Raw genomic sequence first — 17,873 nt, forward strand, 5'->3', positions numbered from 1 at the left:
TAATACAAATACATGCATGTCAGAGCAGCATTGTGCCCTGTTATGACAGGGGGTGAAGTCTGCAGTAACTGTAGTAGGCAGGACAAGACTACAAAGTCCCCCCATCCCTGCAACCAGCCCCATAACTCCCTGCCCCCAGCCACCTCTAGGTTTTCCTAGGGGGTAAACAGCACATATGGATAAAGTGAGATACCCATGATGTGGATAATAAATCAGTCTTTTCAGGCTCAAACTGGTATCTTCTCTCTCTTCTTTGGGCCTTTGCTAGATGTCTTTGTCAATGGATGGGCTTCTTTCGGCAACAATGTGCAAAGTGCTTTGGCACCCTGCTCAGGTAATTTGTGATGATTTAAGTATAGGGTGGGGGATTGTTTGGGGATGATTTTGTTTTCAGTAGTTCTTTCTGCGGTTGGCTTCTTGTGGAGGATGTGTGTGGGGGGTACCAGTATACTAAGTGGTACCTGGAGTGCCAATTCATGCTTGGACTGATTTGGAGAAATGGCATCTGCAAGAGATGGTGATGATTCTTTATGTTTGCCTGGTGACACCGTTCTTCCTTGACAGGATTTAGATCCTGAGCTTTTTTTCTTGGGAAAATTGATTTCATCAGGTTAAGCCTTGAATCACTGAGAAGGAATAAAAACAAAACAAATGGATGTGACATTTCTACAGCCTCCAGAAAATTGGCTGAAAGAGCCAGCCCTGTTTCCTTTCCTGATGTTCCTTACCTGCAGTCAAGTCTTCTAAGTGAGGTACAAAGAAAGGTGATGTTAATGAAAGCATCACTTGGTGGTAGAATGTGGAAGATGGGAAGATGTAGACAAATGTGGTGGTGCCTGCAGTAGGGAAGAGGCCACCTGATTGAGCCAGGTCATGTCCTCAGTTTTGTATGAGAATTACTGCACTTAATCTCCACACCATCTGACGTTTACATCCTTAGACCTTGGAGAGTGTGGAGGTGCCAGATAGCCTGCTTGAGACCATGCAGCTTGCAAGAGGAAGAGCTAGAGGTTGTAGTTAGGCAGTTTGACCTCAAATTCCATACTCCAACCCCTGTAACCCCTACATTTCTCCTATAATCCTCTGAGATATGGCTGTCTTTCATCTACTGCCAAGCATCTGAGGTCTCCAAGGTCAGGACTCTGGTGTATTAATGAGTATACTCATCCCCTTTATATCACCAACATTATGGGGGGATATCTCTGAGGAGGCAATGTGATCGCCACATTGTCAATCAAGCTCATTCCCATAAGTCGAGGAATCACGGTTCCCAAAACAAAACACCACTAGTACGGTGTGGGGGTAAGGAGGTTGCTTCCTTGCATTTTATCACCATGGAAATGAGGTGGGTGCCAAAGAGTGGAGATACTCCTGAGGATGGTGGTGGAGAGGAAAGGATATTGACCAAAATATGGGACCTGGAAATAGCCAGCCTCCTTCCTGTGGGAAGTGTCTGAAACCATAGGAATTTCTTCCCATTTCCTGTTGAGAGGGTGAATGGAGCCTAAAACCAGAGCAGGCAAGGTATGATAGAGGAGACTAAGCAGATCAGTTAGAGATGTGGGTGGCTTCTGAATATTAACTCACTGGGGGAGCAACCAGAAGTCAAACCTGAAGGACCAGGCAAACAAGGAAACTGCAGACCTGACTGCTGGAGCCTGATGAGTTGCCAGTCGCCTCCCACTGGGGCCACTAATTGTCGCTATTAACCTCTTTCTTGTTCTTTCTGATGGATGTCCTCCCTTCCTTCCCCTTTGTGAGAACCCTCAATGTACTTGTTGAAGTCATTTTCAGATTGCTTTATTATTTTTATTTCCTCTGGAGTAAATGTATGCTGATTATTGATTTTGTTGGATCTGTTTAGAAATGTGAGTTGTTGTTTCCTCTGTTTTGGAATTTCTATTTTCAGACTTTTAAAAAAGATTTTATTTATTAAAGAGACACACAGAGAGAGGCAGAGACACAGGCAGAGGGAGAAGCAGGCTCCATGCAGGGAGCCCCATGAGGGACCAGAAACATGCCCTAAGCCAAAGGCAGACGCTCAACCATGAAGCACCCAGGCGTCCCTAGACTTTTCTTTAATGGGGAATCTTACCCCCAATTTCTCTCTCTTTCTGTGCTCACCCCCACCCTATGTCTGACCTCTTTGTAATTACTACACCGCACCTTAGAATGCCCCTAGTCTTGGATTAGGTTTTATTACAGGTAGTTCACTGTTCCTGTACTAGGTGATGTAACTGCACACACTGAACAGTGGGCCTGCTCCCTCTGCTCCCCCAGGTGTGTTGCCTCACGTAAGCTAGAACTCTGGGCAGACGTCACTTATTTTCAGCTTCTGGGGGCTGGAGGCTGGACTAGCTTCAGGTCAGGCAGTGAGCTTTGCTCAGGTCTCTTGCCTCATGCAGGAGATTTGAGTCCCAAATATTCTGAAAAGCTAAACCAAACCTGGACTCCCAATTTTGTGCCTATGTCTGGGCAGAGAATCTGGAAGGTCCTAGCACCACAGGTGCTGCAGCCAATCATAGTCCTCAAGGACTTTTACCTCATTTTTGAGCAGGACAAACCGTTTAAAATGTTCTCTAGTGTTTAATATGGCAATGTGTTTGGAGCAGTGCTTGTGAGCAAAGGGTCAGGTCAAAGCTTGACTTAATAACTACATTGCCTCTGGATACAAACATATAATGCAGGTAAGTACGCCACCTGTAGGGGATGATTTTTCTGCTGGGAATCTCACTATGTGCTTAATACATATTTCATTATATTCTTATAATATCATCATGGAGCATTACTGCTCCCATTTTATAGAGTAGGATACTCATGGATCAGAAGAAAGAAAGAAGCTGGTCCCACATTACACAACTTATGGATTGCAGAATCACTCCCAACCCTGGGCCTCACATCGAAATCCGATCCCTTAGCGACCCTGCTCTGCCTCATCCCTGAAGTTGAGGAGTCATCTCATGAAACTCTTTCCTTCTGTCCTAGGAAAACCAACTGAAGGCTGCCACCCATGGGGAACACGGCTTGAGACCACACTATGCAGGCCTTCCTGCAAGAGCCTGGCAGCCTGACAAGGTAACCAACCAGAGATGGGGGCTGGGGCAGGGCAGGGAGGGGATTCAAGGAGGAAGGGGGTGCAGGGAGAGACACAATCACACAAGTCCACCCAATGCATGGGTGGCCAGTTTCTGTGTCACGCCTCTTCTGTTCCTTCTTGTAACACCTACACAAAGCACCCAGTGGTGTCTCATTCAGCGTCCACTGGTTATCTCCTCTTGGAAGTCTGTGGGATCGTATCCTTAACAACAAGGCCAGAGCAAACCCTTTGGGGTCCCTCAAACCCTCCCATACCAGTCCTCCCCCCAGCTTTTATCTGTCCTGTCCATGGCACTGCCATCCACCCACTGCACAAGGCAAGGTGCTAGGAGACTTCTGGATTATTCCCTGACCTCACACCTATATCCGGCTCACCAACAAGCCATGTCAGAGCATCCCTCCCCGTTTTCATCTTAGTCATAGCCTCTGAGGCTGAAAACATCCTCTAATTGGCCCACTTCCCTTCATGTCACCTTAGGTCATTTTCTGGTAGCAGCCAGAGTGCTCTAGTGATGTGACCAGGTGACGTTGCTCCTTTGAGAAATCTTCCAATGCTTCCCCAAGAGGAAAATGACTTCTCCCCCCCGGCACCATCTTGTTCAGCTTTACCAGCCACTTCACCTTTGACTCATGAAGTTCTGGCCACTTTGATCTTTTTGTTCCTCAGTCCATCAAGCTTGTCTCCTCTATCAATAACTTTCTCTGCTTAGAATCCTATCCTCTCATCTTCAAAGACCTACCAGATTCTTCATTATTCTGAAGAGTTACCTTGTCAGCAAGACTTTCCATGGCTTCACATTCTGTGTCTGACCCTCACTCCTCCTTTGGTCTTTGTAACCTCACTGGTTTTGTTTTCTTGTATCTCTTATCACTTGGTCTATCCCGTGTCTTCATTTATGTGTTTGTCTGTCTCCCCGCTATAAGAATGCTAGCTCCAAGGGAGCAGAGACCTTTGTATTCATCGGTATACCCCTGCACCCACAACAGCATGTGAGGTAGGTGCTCAAAGAGTAGTTAGTAGTTGATGTTTGACTGTTGGTTGCAGTTGCTAATTTCACAGCTGCACTAAGAATATTTCTAAGAATAACTGAGCTCTAACAATTCACCCCAAAATTGGAACTTTCTTGATTTGACACTGATTTTTCTGCCTTCCAGTTGGCCAATTTTTTTTTAAGATGTGCTTTTCAGAAAATAACAAGTATTAGCAAGGATGTGGAGAAATTGGAACCCTCATGCGCCATGGATGAGAATGGAAGATGGTGCAGCTGCCATGGAAAACAGGATAGTGGCTCCTTAAACAATTAAAAATAGAGTGACTATATGATCCTGTACTTCTATTTCTGGGTATATCTACAAAAGAATCGAAAGCAGGGTCTTGAAGAGATATTTGTACACCAGTTCTCATAGCAGCCCTATTCACGCTAGCCAAAGTGGGGAAGCAGTCCAAGGGTCCATTGGCAGCTAAATGGAGAAACAAAATGTGGTCTGTATTTCCAATGCAATAGTATTAAGCCTTAAAAAGGATGTTCTGACGCCTGCTACTACATGGATGAACCTTGAGGACATGATGCTCAGTGACATAAGCCAGCCACAAAAGACAGTTACTGTAGGATTCCACATAGGTCTCTAGATATTCAGGGGTCTGAATCCTCAGAGTCGGGTAGAAAGGTGAGAGCTGAGAGCTGGGAAGGAAGGGCTAGTGTTCAGTGGGGCAGAGTCTCAGTTTTGAGAGGACGAATAGAGTTCTGGAGATGGATGGAGGTGATCGTTGCCCAACAATGCAACGTGTCACTGAACTGTACATTTTAAAAATGGTTAAGATGGTTAAATATTATGTGACGTATATTTTATTTATGCTATTTTCTGAAGAGATGTGTGCCCACTGCCTCCCAGGAGTTCACAGAGCGCCTTCCATCCTATCCTGCCAACCCCCACTCTCTGTGTTCCTTCTTTCCAAATCTGCTCTGAGAGAAGGCTCTGGTAAACTCACTCTCACCGAGGCATGGATGCATAATGAGGCTTAATGACTCCCTCTGCCCAGGACTATTTTTATTAAACAAGAACAGGAATGTAAAATAATGGTGGTGTTTCTTGCACCAGATGCAGGCTGACAATAGGGCTGGTGGGAGCTGGCCACGGGGCTGCTGAACCTGGGAGATCTCCTCTCTCCTACTCACTCCCCACGCACTTGTGTTCGCTCCTGTGCCAGGAATGCCAACGGCAGCTTTGTGAGGGCACAGAGAGATGGAGCAGAAGCGGGGGCGATGGTACCACCTGGAGGCATCAAGCCTGGCCAGTGCTGTCAGCAGTGGGTTAGAGCCATAGCTCTTGGGCATCACTGCCCTGGCAAGGTCTCCTTTCTTGGCCCTGCCTGTGTAGCTGTGCTAACAGGCAACCCTGCTCCCATAGGATCGCCACAAAATACAATGTTTTTCCAATTAAGGTTTGAAACTTCTTCTTATGCTGCCTCTCCACCGTGGCCTTTTAAACAAGGCTGTGAGGCACCGACATGAGCTCGTGTTCCTTTCAGCTTTGCAGGGGCGTGTGAGGGCACCCATCGACTTACCAGCAGAGACGGGAATAGCAGACCTTTCAGAGAGAAGGCAGGGAGACTGGCAGGGCCCTCAGCTCTGTCCTGGCCCTCTGCTCATTTTGCAAGCTCAGTGTTTCTTCAATGTGCCTGGGCTGGCTGTCTGAGAGACAGAGATGGGCACAGGGATGGGATGGGGGTGGGGTGGAATGGGGTGGAATGGGAATGAGGATGGAGGTGATAAAGATGCGGATGGGATTGGATTGGGGATGGGGTTAGATTTGGAGAGAGAGAGGGACCAAGGGAGAGGGAAGGCATGAGGAAAAAGCAGTTCTCACAAGATTGTCCTTTGGGCCGGTGTGTGTGTGTCCCAGGGTAACTAGGGGAGGTGAAGGGGCCAGGTTGGTTAGTGATGCTGAAAAGTATTGAACCATAGCACCAGATTCATGGGGTGAGGGAGCTGTCCCCACGACTCTGCAGAAACACAAGGAACCCTCCTGCTTCTCAGGATGGCGTCTGGAAGTTCCCAACGCCCCCATCTGAGTGTGGCTTGGGGTTGCAATCTGCTTCTCGGGAGCCCTGATTAAGAAAGTAGTATTCATGACCCAGGCCCCTAATTATGGAAGCAGAAAGACGAGTCGTCAGTGTCCTCCCTGAAGCCTGCCCCAAGATGGTAGCTGCTTAGATGCAAAATCTGAGGCAGGCTTTCTTGGACTATCGGGTAGAGCTCCCCGGGGCAGGCATCTCTGTGCAAGGAAACAAGTGAGTGGGTGACCCAGGACAAGTGAATGTGTTCAATGCCCTTCAGACTGGAAAATCCAACTTTTTACTGATTTCAAAAAAATCATTAAGATTTCCCGTTTGCCTAGGTCCAAAGGGGCCTATAACTGCCCCCAATCTGGATAGCTGTCCCTGTGGCCAATGGCAGGTCCAGGGCATCTTCTCAGGAGTAACAGCTGCCAGACCTCTCAGGCTGTTCTGTGGCTGCCGCCAACATCTGTGTTTGGAAATGGAAATGAGTTGAGTGGCTTGAAGCCCAGGCATTAACATGCTGCTGTGCCTGTGGGTGGTGATAGGGTCCCAGGCCACGTGCCGGTGGTGTCCCATATCCTGCAGCCAGTCTCTGTGTAAGGGGTTAAGTCCATGACTTGGGACCCCATAACCTGTGAACTCCACTTATCTGCTGGCCAGAAATCCACAGGTGGTAGGAACCCTGGGTCCAGTTATGAATCACTGTTATGAATCATGATCATCCGACTCACCTCTGTTCTCCCTCTTCAACTAATGAAAGAAGATGACAGGCATTTATAAAGACAACACCTGTACAGACACCTGGGGTTTGTGGGGCTAAGTATCCTGGCTGAAAGGAGGGGCCCTGGCCCAGAGGTCACGCCTGAATGTCATGTAGTTTTCCTCAAAACAAGATCTCCTGTGAGTGAGCCTCGCTTTCCAGGTGAGCAGAGCAAAGAAAGAATTGTCTGGACTGCTGGCTCTGAACATCTAGAAACTTTTCCTATCTCATATCTTTGTTCTTCATGGGGTCACGGTTTATACGTCTTGATGAAAACCTTTTTATGTCCATTTGGCTCTTCCGAGACTTCTTGCTCCATAACTGGCTCGGTTCCCAGGAGGATGTTCTGGTCCAAGTGCAGGTGTGGCAAGGGTGTGGGTTGGCTCCCCAGGAGTGCTCTCTGTTCGTGAAAGGGCCCAGCTTTGAGCTCTGATGGCAGGCAGCAGGGACCAGGGAGCAGGTAAGCCAGCAGGCCTCTGTACTGAGACTCCTGGCACAGTCGGGGCTTCGGAAGGCTACCTAGCAGGGAGCAAGGCCTGAGGCACCAGCCTGGCAAGCGACCCTGCTGAGCTGACATTTGCAGTGCTTTTTATTTGGAAGCATCTGTTTCCAGGTGGAATCAGCTGCTACCAAACCAGAAAGAATGCCTTCTCTGGGTTTGTCTGCTGGGATTCTTTCCAGCTGCCGTGTAGCAGGGCCCCGAGCCTGGTGGCATGAATAGCCGGCGGCATCATTGTTCTCATGCAACAGGATGTCCAGAGCCCAGGAGGAGGACATCGGCTCCTGCCTTCCTTCAGTGCCACCCTTCGTGGGCTGTGACTTTTCTGGGTTGTTTTGTTTTGTTTTTCTCAAATATTTTATTTTATTTATTTGAAAGAGAGAAAGCATGAGAGGGAGAGGGAGAAGCAGACTCCCCGCTGAGCAGGGAGCCCAATGCGGAACTTGACCCCAGGATCCTGGGATCACGACCAGCGCCGAAGGCAGATGCTCTACTGGTTGGGCCACCCCAGTGCCCTGGGCCATGACGTCTGTGATCTCTAGGACAGAGTGGCTGTCCCACCCCAGAGCATCACATCCTCACTGTAACTACAAGAAGAATAGACAAATCTTTCCTAGGAAAATGTTGTGTTCACAAAGGGCTGTTGCCTCCTAGAGATTTCTGCTGTTGTCACATGGAGTCTCTAGTTGGGTCACAGGCTGCCCTGGGGTCAGAAGTCCCCAAACAAAGGTTGGGTGGGCTGCATCCCTTCTGGAAGCTCTGGGAGATAAGCCAGCTGCTCACCTTTTCCAGCGTCTGGAGACGCTGACATGCCATGGCTCGTGAGCACTTCCTCCACCCACGGCCAGCAGAACCAGATCTTCAGAATCTGCCTTTCTGGCCTTGACGTTCCTGTCTCCCTCCTGTAAGGACCCACGTAGGCCGTCTAGGATGAGGCCTGTGACTCAGTCGCCTCTGCAAAGTGCCTTTGCCTTGTAAGGGAGCTCAGCCCCGGGTTCCCAGGTCACAGGTGTGGATGTCTCTGCAGGGTCATTATCCAGTGTTCCCATGGGTCCCGTGCCTGCCGGAAGGTTCCAGATCCACAGTTGCCGGTTGGGAACTGTCCATCCTGGATGGCATCCTTGTGCAATGCCCCTTGGGGCGTGATTCCTGTCTGTCCTGTGCTTGTATAGGGGACTGGTCAATCCAGGAATGCTTGTGTCAAGCTGCACAGGGAACCTAAGCCCCGTGGGCACCCCGACAAAGTGAGAGTTGGAATCTTTCTCAGAAACATTTTACTTAGGTGGACTTTGAACTGTTCCTTTTGCTTCTCTGCTGCTGAAGAACTGTTTTCTTTGTAGATTTAATCCACCAGAGTCCCAGTAGGAAATAGTTGGCTCCTGCAAGCAGGTGGTGGAAGTGAGGAAGTACTCAGGAGGGTGTGTGGACATCCTGGAAGCAGGCGGAGTGCTGGGAGGCGGCAGTGGCGGGTGGGACAGAGAGCCCTCCAGCCCCCCAGGGCGCCAGGCACAGAGTGCCAGGGAGAGACTTTGCAAGTGGAGCTGCGGCTATTGGGAGGGGCGCCGTGTCGGGGTCCCCAGGACCCCCCAGACACTGTGATTCACTAGGAAGACTTGTCGGGCTCGGTACACAGGCACCTTCATGGCTGTGATTCATCCCGGCAAAGGGATATGAAGTACAGTCTGCGGGGGGAAGGCTCAGGGCAGGATCCAGGGGCAGGATCCGGGGGCAGCCAGGCTCCAGCCTCCAGAGCCTCCATGGGAGTCACGCAGGATGCACTCAGTCCCAGTAGCACCAGGTGTCATAGCACGCGTGAAGGGTTGTCCCAGGAAGCCCACTAGAGCCAGGCACCCGGGGTGGTTACGGGGTGTTGTTCTCTCCCCGGCAAACTCCAAATCCCCGCCTCCCTGAAGGAGAGCAAGTAGTCTGCAGAAACCACGGGTTTTGCATGGAGTCTGGATGCAGGGAGGTCCTCCCATCACTTAGGGAATGGTGGGGTTCCTCCTGAAAATCCCAGTTCCTAGCCGCCAGCAGGTGGTTCCAGGGACGGTGGCTTCGGACCTGCTGAGAGAGCTCTTTTGTGCACAGGCCCCCTGCGGGTTGCTGGCAAGGGAGTGAACACCAGTCTGTCTGCCCTCTAGCCCCTGCTGTCCTGCTGGGGTCTCCCACTGGCCAAACCCCATCAGGAGCTAGATAGTCTGGGAGGCTGGCCTCCTGATGCCTGGAACACGATGGGCATGGGTGGACCAGCAAAATCCCTCTGTCCAGGAACACAGTCTTCCCCGGTGCCTTTCCACTCCTGGAGCACTGAGTGCACCAGGCACTCCTCCAGGCTCTGACGACAGAAAATTAGGTCACAGGGACAAGTCCTGTCCAACTGGGACTTGGATTCTAATGAGGAGCAACCACAGGGAAATGTAAACAGCTACACAGATAGTGAGATATTCCAGATAGTGAGAAATGCTTGAGGGAAATAAGGCATGGCAAAGCAGCGAGGGTGCTGGGGGCAGCCAAGTGGGGAGGGTTTCATCACCTAGAGCACAGTGGGAGGACCTCTTTGAGGAGGTGGCATAAATGATGAGAAGGAGCCAGACTTGCCGGGATCAAGAGAAGAGGGAGTAGTGGATAGGTACTTGCTGTGGTGCAGACAGCATGTGCAAAAGCCCTGCGGTAAGAGTTTGGCTTGTTTACAGGATAAAGGGAGGGCCAGGGCAGCCAGAGCATGTGAGTGGTGGTCCTGGGGCAGAGCATCAGATCGGACAGCTGGCGAAGCAGAGGCTGCAGAAGCATGCAGGTGGGGCCGGAAGTCTGGACACAGTTCTAATTTCTGTGGCAGCCACGGGAGGGTCCGGTCCGAGGGAGGCAAACCCTGATTTACATCGGGGTGTATGTGTGCTGGCTGCTACAGGAGGCTGGCCATGGAGTGCTGGACGTTGCTCTTGGCAGAGTTAGAACGTGGGAAGTGGTGGCTCTGGGAAGCCGTGCCCTAGCATTGGGGTTCAGGTGTGAGTTCCATTCAGTTCAGATAGGTCACGACATTTTCACCAGGAGCATTTGAATGTTTTCCCAAGCTCGCTGCCTGATGTCTCCTGCTGGAGCAGAGCGACTTTAACATGCTCTCGTGTATCAGACCTCTCTCTGACCTCGTAATAACAGCCTCCCCATAACCCTGTGCCATTCGGCGGTGCCACGTGGGGCCTTCCTTTCTTCTAATGACAGAAATTGTTTCGTGGAACTTGTACTCTGTACATAGAGTGCTTGAAACAGAAAGGGAGCTGACAAACAGGACTTCGTGGCAGACTCTTATTGAAGCCATAGTGCAGGTTGTAACATATGGGAAGGAGGGGAAGAAATTCAAAGACTGTGGTTGGTTCAAATATGCCGCACAGCGAAAACTGATGGGAAATGAACCAAGGTACCTATCTGCCTCATTGCCACATCCTGACTGTTTTCAGAGAAGCCATAGGAAAGATGGAGGGTTAGTGGGGCCTCCCACATAAGTTCAAAACTTGGCCCTGGGAGCTGTGGTCTTAGAGTGCACGTAGTTTCTGAGATCATTAGCACATCCATCACCCTAAAGCACAGGGAGCCTTATGGCCATTTTTATCTGCTTTTAAGACAAACATGAAATTTTTAGACAAAACAATTAATATCCTGGACAATTTGGGTAATACTCTTATCTGTTATGGTTCTCCATTCAAAGGGACAAAAAATGATTCAGATTAGTGTAAGCAAACAAAGGGAATTTATTAGCTGCATGACTGGAAAGGAATATACTAGCTTCAGGCACAGTTTGATCTAGGTGCTCAAATTATATCATCAGGATCCTGCTTTTCCTTCTGCTTCTCTTGGTTCTATGTCCATCTTGTTCTCAGATGGATTATCCCCTCATGGTGGCTCCAGCTCTAACCACGTGTCCTCAACTTTCCAAGTCCAGTGGACAAAAGATGGAGTCTCTTCCCAGGCTTCCCTGGCAGTCCAATATCTCATTCTGCATGGATGCACCTGGACCTTGTGTTCCCCCCGACCAGGCACTATATCCAGGGGATGGGATTGCCCTGGTTGGGCAGGCCTGGGTCACAGTACCATTCCTGAGCCAGTGCCTGTCGTTGTGACAGGGGAGGCGGGAGGAAGAGGGATGTTGTGCGCTAACTGCTCAGCCCTGGCCATATGCATTCACCCCAGCAGGACTGGCCTGGCATGAAGTCCACGGTCCAGGCTGGGGGAGGAGGAAGCGGTAGATGCCAGCTGGGGAGAGACGCCTGCGCAGCTCTTGCACATGCTGTAACCGGCCCCCTTCTCTCTCTCCTTGCTCCTTGTAGGTGAAAGCAGAGCATGCTTGGCTCTACCACGTGCTTGCCATAGTGACCAGAGAACGCGATTTGGCCGTGAAGGAGAATCTTCGGCTCCAAGCCAAGCTGGAGAACCTAGAACAGGTCCTAAAGGTAGGACAGTGATGCCTCTACTGCCCCGGGGCCAGCATGTGGGGCTCAGACTGCAGGGCTACACAGTGGCCAGTGGTGGAGACTGTTTGATACCACCATCCAGAGTCAGGGCTCTCGGGCTGTTTTCATGCCTTTTGTGGTATCAAAAGCATTAAATAACACAATTCAAATATTTCTGGAAGTGGTCCCAGTGAAATCAGTTATCATTCCCATTTCTTAGGATGCTGACCATAATCCCTTCTGGGGAAACTGTTGGCTCCTGGAGGGAAGCAGATCCGTGGCTGGCAGGGACTGGGGTGAGGTGGGGATGGGGAGCGGCTGCTTTTCTTTTGGGGTGATGGATGTTCTGGAATCTGTGTGATGATCAACAGATATACCAAAGCTCCTGCTCTGTATATGCTTGCCTCGACTTCCCTGAAGGCAGGGCCCAGGCTGGCTGTGACTGCTCTGTGGCCACCATTTGCTCTGCATTCAGAGCAGCACCCCTATGGAAATGAGCTCCTACCATGCAATCATGCATTTCCACAGCGTGCAGATGACCGCCTGAGTTCTCTGAAGGCATGAAGCACGGCCGTTCAGCCCTGCCTTCGGTGGTCGGGATGGCGTGGGTGTCAGGTGAACCCGGCAGCAGCTAGGCTGGGAATCCCTGGCTGTGCCCAGGGCAGGCTCTGCCAACGGATGCTGGATTCACGTCATTGGGAGGGATGGTGCAGAGCATAGAGGTTCTCAGAGGGGCCGTCTGGCAGCCCGAGGGCATTTGTGATTGGCATGACCGGGGAGGGGGCTTATTGGTGTCTGGATGGCAGGGACCCCTCCAGGGCATGCTCCAAGACAGGGAATCAAGTGGCCCTGAGGCTGGGAAACTATGCGGATTAGTTTCCTGTTGCTGCTGTAACAAATGGCTGCAGCCTGAAACAGCACGAATGTGTCCTGCTATAGTGGGGGGGACCAAGCATCCAGGATCAAGGCGTGAGCAGGGTGCGCCATCTGAAGGCTGTGCACAGACTCCGTTGCGTGTCTTTTCAACCTTCTCGTGGCCATGTGCGGCCGCTGCCTCCACCTGCAAAGCCAGTGATGTGGCATCTTCCCTCGTCTCTGCCTCCTGCATAAAGGAAACTGTGGTGACGCTGAGTCTCAGCGTCGGACAGTCTCCCATCAACGCCCTTCCCTAACCACACCTACAGAGTGAAGTGACATGTGAACAGGCCGCAGGGATCAGGAGGTGGGCATCTCTGGGGGCTGGAATCCAGCCTGCCTCAGCAGCAATAATGCTGATCCTATCTGTGGGCAGAGGAGGCCTCATTTATAGGTTCAGGAGTGTGAAAGCTTATGTGTGCAAACCTCTGTATCCCTGCCTGCCTGGGTGCTTGGGGCTAGTCTTTCCTCCTACCTGGAGGGCACTGAGCGCGTGTATCATGACCAGCCTTGTGGAGCCCCCTGCCCTGACCCGATCTGACCCCGGGTGTGGATGTCAGGGTCCTGCACCCATGTAGACGTCCCAGGTTCCAGGCTCAGGTTCTGTACCCCATGCCTGCCAACATCTCTCTCTCTGGCTGCCCTCCTTTGTAAGGGTGGACACACCAGAGGTGTCATCCGTCCTTGGGGGGTAGGCTAGAGAGGTGACCTATGCAGGACCAGGGGGGAAACCTGAGGACCCTGTGACAGAGAACTCCAGGGTCGAGAGGCTACGGTATGGTCTGGGGATGGAGTGTGGGATCCGGGTGGGCTTGTCCCCGGGAAGCCAGGAAATAGGGGCCCTGTGTCTAAGGGTGGCACTGGGTGGTAGCTGGGTGGGCAGCCTATAAGCAGCTGTCAGGGGCGCTGCTATCTCTGTCAGTAGAGGTCAGTGCCCATGAAGCCCCGTGGGGACATGTGACAGCCTGTGAGGCCCCATGGGGATCTGTGACAACCATGAGGCCCCGTGGGGGTATGTGATAGCCATGAGGCTCTGTGGGAACATGTCACAGCCCTCTGGGGACATGTCATAGCCATGGGGGCCCCATGGGGACTTGTGACAGCCATGAGGCCCCATGGGGACCTGTGACAGCCATGAGGCCCTGTGGGGACACATGATAGCCGTGAGGTCCTGGGCTCTGGTATTTCCCTCCCCTGGTCTCTCTGGGCCCCCCTTTGCTGTTGTCACCTGCCCGTCACATGGGACTTGACAGCCAGAGTGGCACCACTTAAACAGAGATCGGATCCCAATGCTGCCCCAGCTGTCCCCATGACCAGTCACTCACACCAGGAGCCTCACCCCTGGGCAGGCCTCTCTGGGCTCATACCCTCTGCCCAACGCTCCCATGGCTCTGGTCATCCCCTGGGTCCAGAGCACAGCCAGGTGCTTAATACCTACTGCACAAAATTCCTCTCCGTTCACCATTTTTTTTAAGGTTTTATTTATTTGATAGCGCATGAACAGGGGGACAGGCAGAGGGAGATGGAGAAGCAGACTCCACACTGAGCAGGGAGCCCAACGTGGGGCTTGATCCCAGGGCCCTGAGATCATGACCTGAGCCAAAGGCAGACACTTCCCTGCCTGAGCCCCCAGGTGCCCTTCTGTGGGGCTCTAAGGAATGAATGAACTATAGCAGTCAAGGACGATGCCCCCAGGAGGGCACCGCTGCTCCCCCGCAGGGACCAGGGAAGAGCATGAGGTGGCGGGTTCTGGGTGAGATTCCGAGGTAGAAAAACAGAATTTGCTGAGGGCCTGGACATGGGGTGTGGCAGACAGGGAGTGACACGGACCACGCCAGGGGTCAGGCTGTAAGTTTTTGCTGTGACTTAGAACATGGGTGATGGGGACTCGGGTGTCAGGATCACCTTGTGCTGGAGATGGGGTGCACTGTGACCAGGGGATCCTTTGTCCTGCTAATCATCATGAAGGTGGCTCCATTCAGTTACCAGAAGACATGTGAGGTGGAAGTGATTCATTTGGGTTCTAGTGTGATGCTCGGATGGCAATCACAGCACCTTGTCATTTGATCGTCTGGTGGTCACAGTTGACGAAAGTGTCCCACCTCGTACCTGATGCTGTCTTCTAAGCCCTCGGAGGGATGGGGGGCAGAGGGGACACAATGCTCAGTACATGAAGCATGCCTGCTTTGTGCTAACGTGCATGACTACAGCCCTGGCATCACGCCAGCGTGTGTTCCGTGTCTGTCTGAACGGATAATTAGTCCATTGGTCACGTTCAGATGTTGGGTTTTTTGTTTCCAAATATTGCTGATGTGCTGCTTGTCTCCATCCTGGGAATTCAGTCTAGCTAAAGATCCCATGCAGCATGTCTCTGATGGCCTATAATTGGTCATGTAAATCAGGAGTCCAGCAACACGCAGTGCTTCCAGAGGCCTTTCCGCTGGATCAGGGGCTGCCAGGTAACTCGGCACTTGAATAGCCAGAAGCGTGTGACCCAAATGCTGATTCGAAGAGGACACGAGTTTGCCTCCGACACTCCCCAGGGCTGCTGTGACTGGCCTGGTGAGAGACCCACGGAAACCCACACTTAAGGACATGCTTGATCATTCGACAATATTTTGTGAGCACCTGATATGTGCCAAACACTCCAGGTGCTGGACCAAAGTGACCTAAGTTCACACCCTTGATTCACATGAAGTTATTGGTTTTATTTTTATTTTTTTTAAAGATTTTATTTATTTATTCATGAGAGACACACAGAGAGAGGCAGAGACAGGCAGAGGGAGAAGCAGGCTCCCTGTGGGGAGTACGATGTGGGACTTGATCCTGGATCCTGGGATCACACCCTGAGCCAAAGGTAGACGCTCAACCGCTGAGCCACCCAGGCGTCCCTTATACCAAGTTCATAAGCAAATCAGTGTCAGGTGGCGACAAGTACAAAAGACAAAGATGGCTTTGTATGCAGCACTTGGGGAAGACCTCATTGATGGTGTGACCTTTGTGGAGGTAACTGGGTGGAGGGAGGGAGGGAGTGTGCAGAGCAAGCAGAGGCTGAGGCAGGGGTGAGTCCCTGACATGTCTGAGGAACAGGGAGAGGTCTAGGAAGCAGATGAGGTCAGGAAGATGGGGGGGAGTCAGGAAAGTTCAGGTCTTGAAGGCTGAACCACACTGGTCTCCCTCTACTGCCTCCCGCAGGCATGCTCCATCCACCCCAGGGCCTTTGCACGTGCCATGCCTGTTGTCTGATTGCTTTTGTCCCAGTCACCCTCCAGGAGACAGTAAGTGCCACGTGGACAGGTCCTATATTTTTTCTGCTTATCAATATATGTGCCACACAGGCATAGAAAAACCACATAATAAATGTGGGCTGAGTGGCAGACGGGCACAGAATATTCTTAAGTCTGCCCAGTGGAACCAGTCTCTTCTGAGCAACCTGCTCACAATAGCTGCTCAGCTTTCCGGAGACCTTCAGATGTGACCTACCTGAATTATCCCCTAGAGCCCATTTTCCATACTGCAGCCGCAGCCACATTGGTAAAATAAAACAAAATTGCTGCTTACACCTAGCAATTGCTTCTTATTGCAGAGAGATTAAAATCTGAACTCTTAGCACAGGACCCCACACTGTGTCCCCCACCTTTACCCCCACTTCTACCCTGAGCCCTGTCACCCTGTGCCCAGCCACAGTGGCTTTCTCTTTCTGGAACATGCAGCACCTGTTTCTACTGCAAGGCCTTTGCACTTATGGTTTGGAATGCTGTTTTCCTCAGCAGCAGTTTGTCCCTGTCTTGGTTGCATGTCACTTCCTTGGCAATACCTCTTCCTACCCTCTATCTCTCTCTCTTTAAAGATTTTATTTATTTATTCATGAGAGACACACAGAGAGAGGCAGAGACATAGTCAGAGGGAGAAGCAGACTCCACGCAGGGACCCTGATGAGGGACTAGATCCCAGGACCTGAGCCAAAGGCAGATGCGCTTTACCACTGAGCCACCCAAGCGCCCCTCTTCCGACCTGCTCATCCACAGGAGCCACTGTCCTGCCTGTCATCACCACAGTGTCTGATTCCATTCTCTTCAAAGATGCCCATTTTATTTGTTTTTTTTCACTTGTGTATTGTTTGTTTTCCCTACAAAATGTAAGATCCCCGAGACAAACTGTTTCGGTGCCTAGGACAGAAGGTGGCATACGGTGGGCACTCAGTAAATACCCACCGACCGGAGTAGATTAGGAACTGAGCAGATCATGCAGGGTGAGCAGTGAGAGGCCGGGGACTGCCGCTGTGGCCACCATTGCCCACGCTCTCTGCGGGGAATGACCACTCAGGTGAAGGTCTGCGGCTGAGGTTGCTCACTGGGGTTTGCACATGCTCTGCACACACCCAGCTCAAATCAGAAGCCGCCTCCTCCTAGCACAGAGTGTATCCCTGAGGACAAAGTGCTGGAGTGTTCACGGTTCCTGGCGTGTACATGGCCCGGCTAGGGGGCCCCATGCCGACTTCCAGGCCTCCAAACTCAGCGGTTCAGGCACATGTGTCTGACCTGGTGACAAGATGGAGCAAGCGGAACAGACTTTCTCTCCAACGTCTCAGACTCAAAAATTCTGCGGGATGGCCTGAGTGTTTTTCATGTGGACCTCCTGTTGCCAGGAACACAGGCGTCCTAGGTCCTGGGCATCATACCAGCTCCCGTGGAGAGGAAAAGTCACTCAGGACTTCTCAGTCACTGCGTCCTCCTTCTGCTCTGTTTCCTTGCTCAGGATCAGGAAGGCAGTGCTGCTTGTAAGACAGAACAGGTGGCTATCTGTGGTTTAGGACAGGATGAGAGCCCTGGCCAGGGACAGTGGCCTGCCCAAAACACTCCACCTGGACATCGCTGATGAAGCAGACAGGAGCCGATGGGTGCAGCCACCGTCCCCTGGTGGCCCAAGGACAGCTCCTGGTGACAAGGCCATAGTCCTGGAGGAGAGTGGGGTGTGGTGGGGTGACCATGTCCCCCACATTCACATCTGCTCAGAGCCTGAGTGTGACCTTGCCTGGAAAGAAGGCCTGCAGGTAGGATGGAGTGAGACCAGGCCCCACGAGAGGGGGCATGGCTT

The 17,873-nt window shown here is 51.6% G+C and overlaps 1 protein-coding gene across 21 annotated transcripts in view; it reads left to right on the plus strand.

Annotated features, from left to right (window-relative positions):
- Positions 1-17,873, plus strand: part of RIMBP2 (RIMS binding protein 2) — a 224,486-nt gene that overhangs the window by 125,815 nt on the left and 80,798 nt on the right. For 15 of the 21 annotated variants that reach the window (XM_072802123.1, XM_072802119.1, XM_072802121.1 and 12 more), the window contains 2 exons: positions 2,986-3,075; positions 11,739-11,861. Coding sequence is in view for 7 of the 21 variants with exons in the window: in XM_072802113.1 (XP_072658214.1) it covers positions 2,986-3,075; positions 11,739-11,861 (213 nt within the window). In the remaining 14 variants the exon portion in view is untranslated. Of the gene's footprint in view, positions 1-268; positions 335-2,985; positions 3,076-11,738; positions 11,862-17,873 lie in introns of those variants that run through there. The other 6 variants (XM_072802130.1, XM_072802116.1, XM_072802115.1 and 3 more) reach the window with 1 other exon arrangement.

Source organism: Canis lupus, chromosome 27, assembly GCF_048164855.1.
Source record: "Canis lupus baileyi chromosome 27, mCanLup2.hap1, whole genome shotgun sequence".
Lineage (NCBI taxonomy): Eukaryota > Metazoa > Chordata > Mammalia > Carnivora > Canidae > Canis > Canis lupus.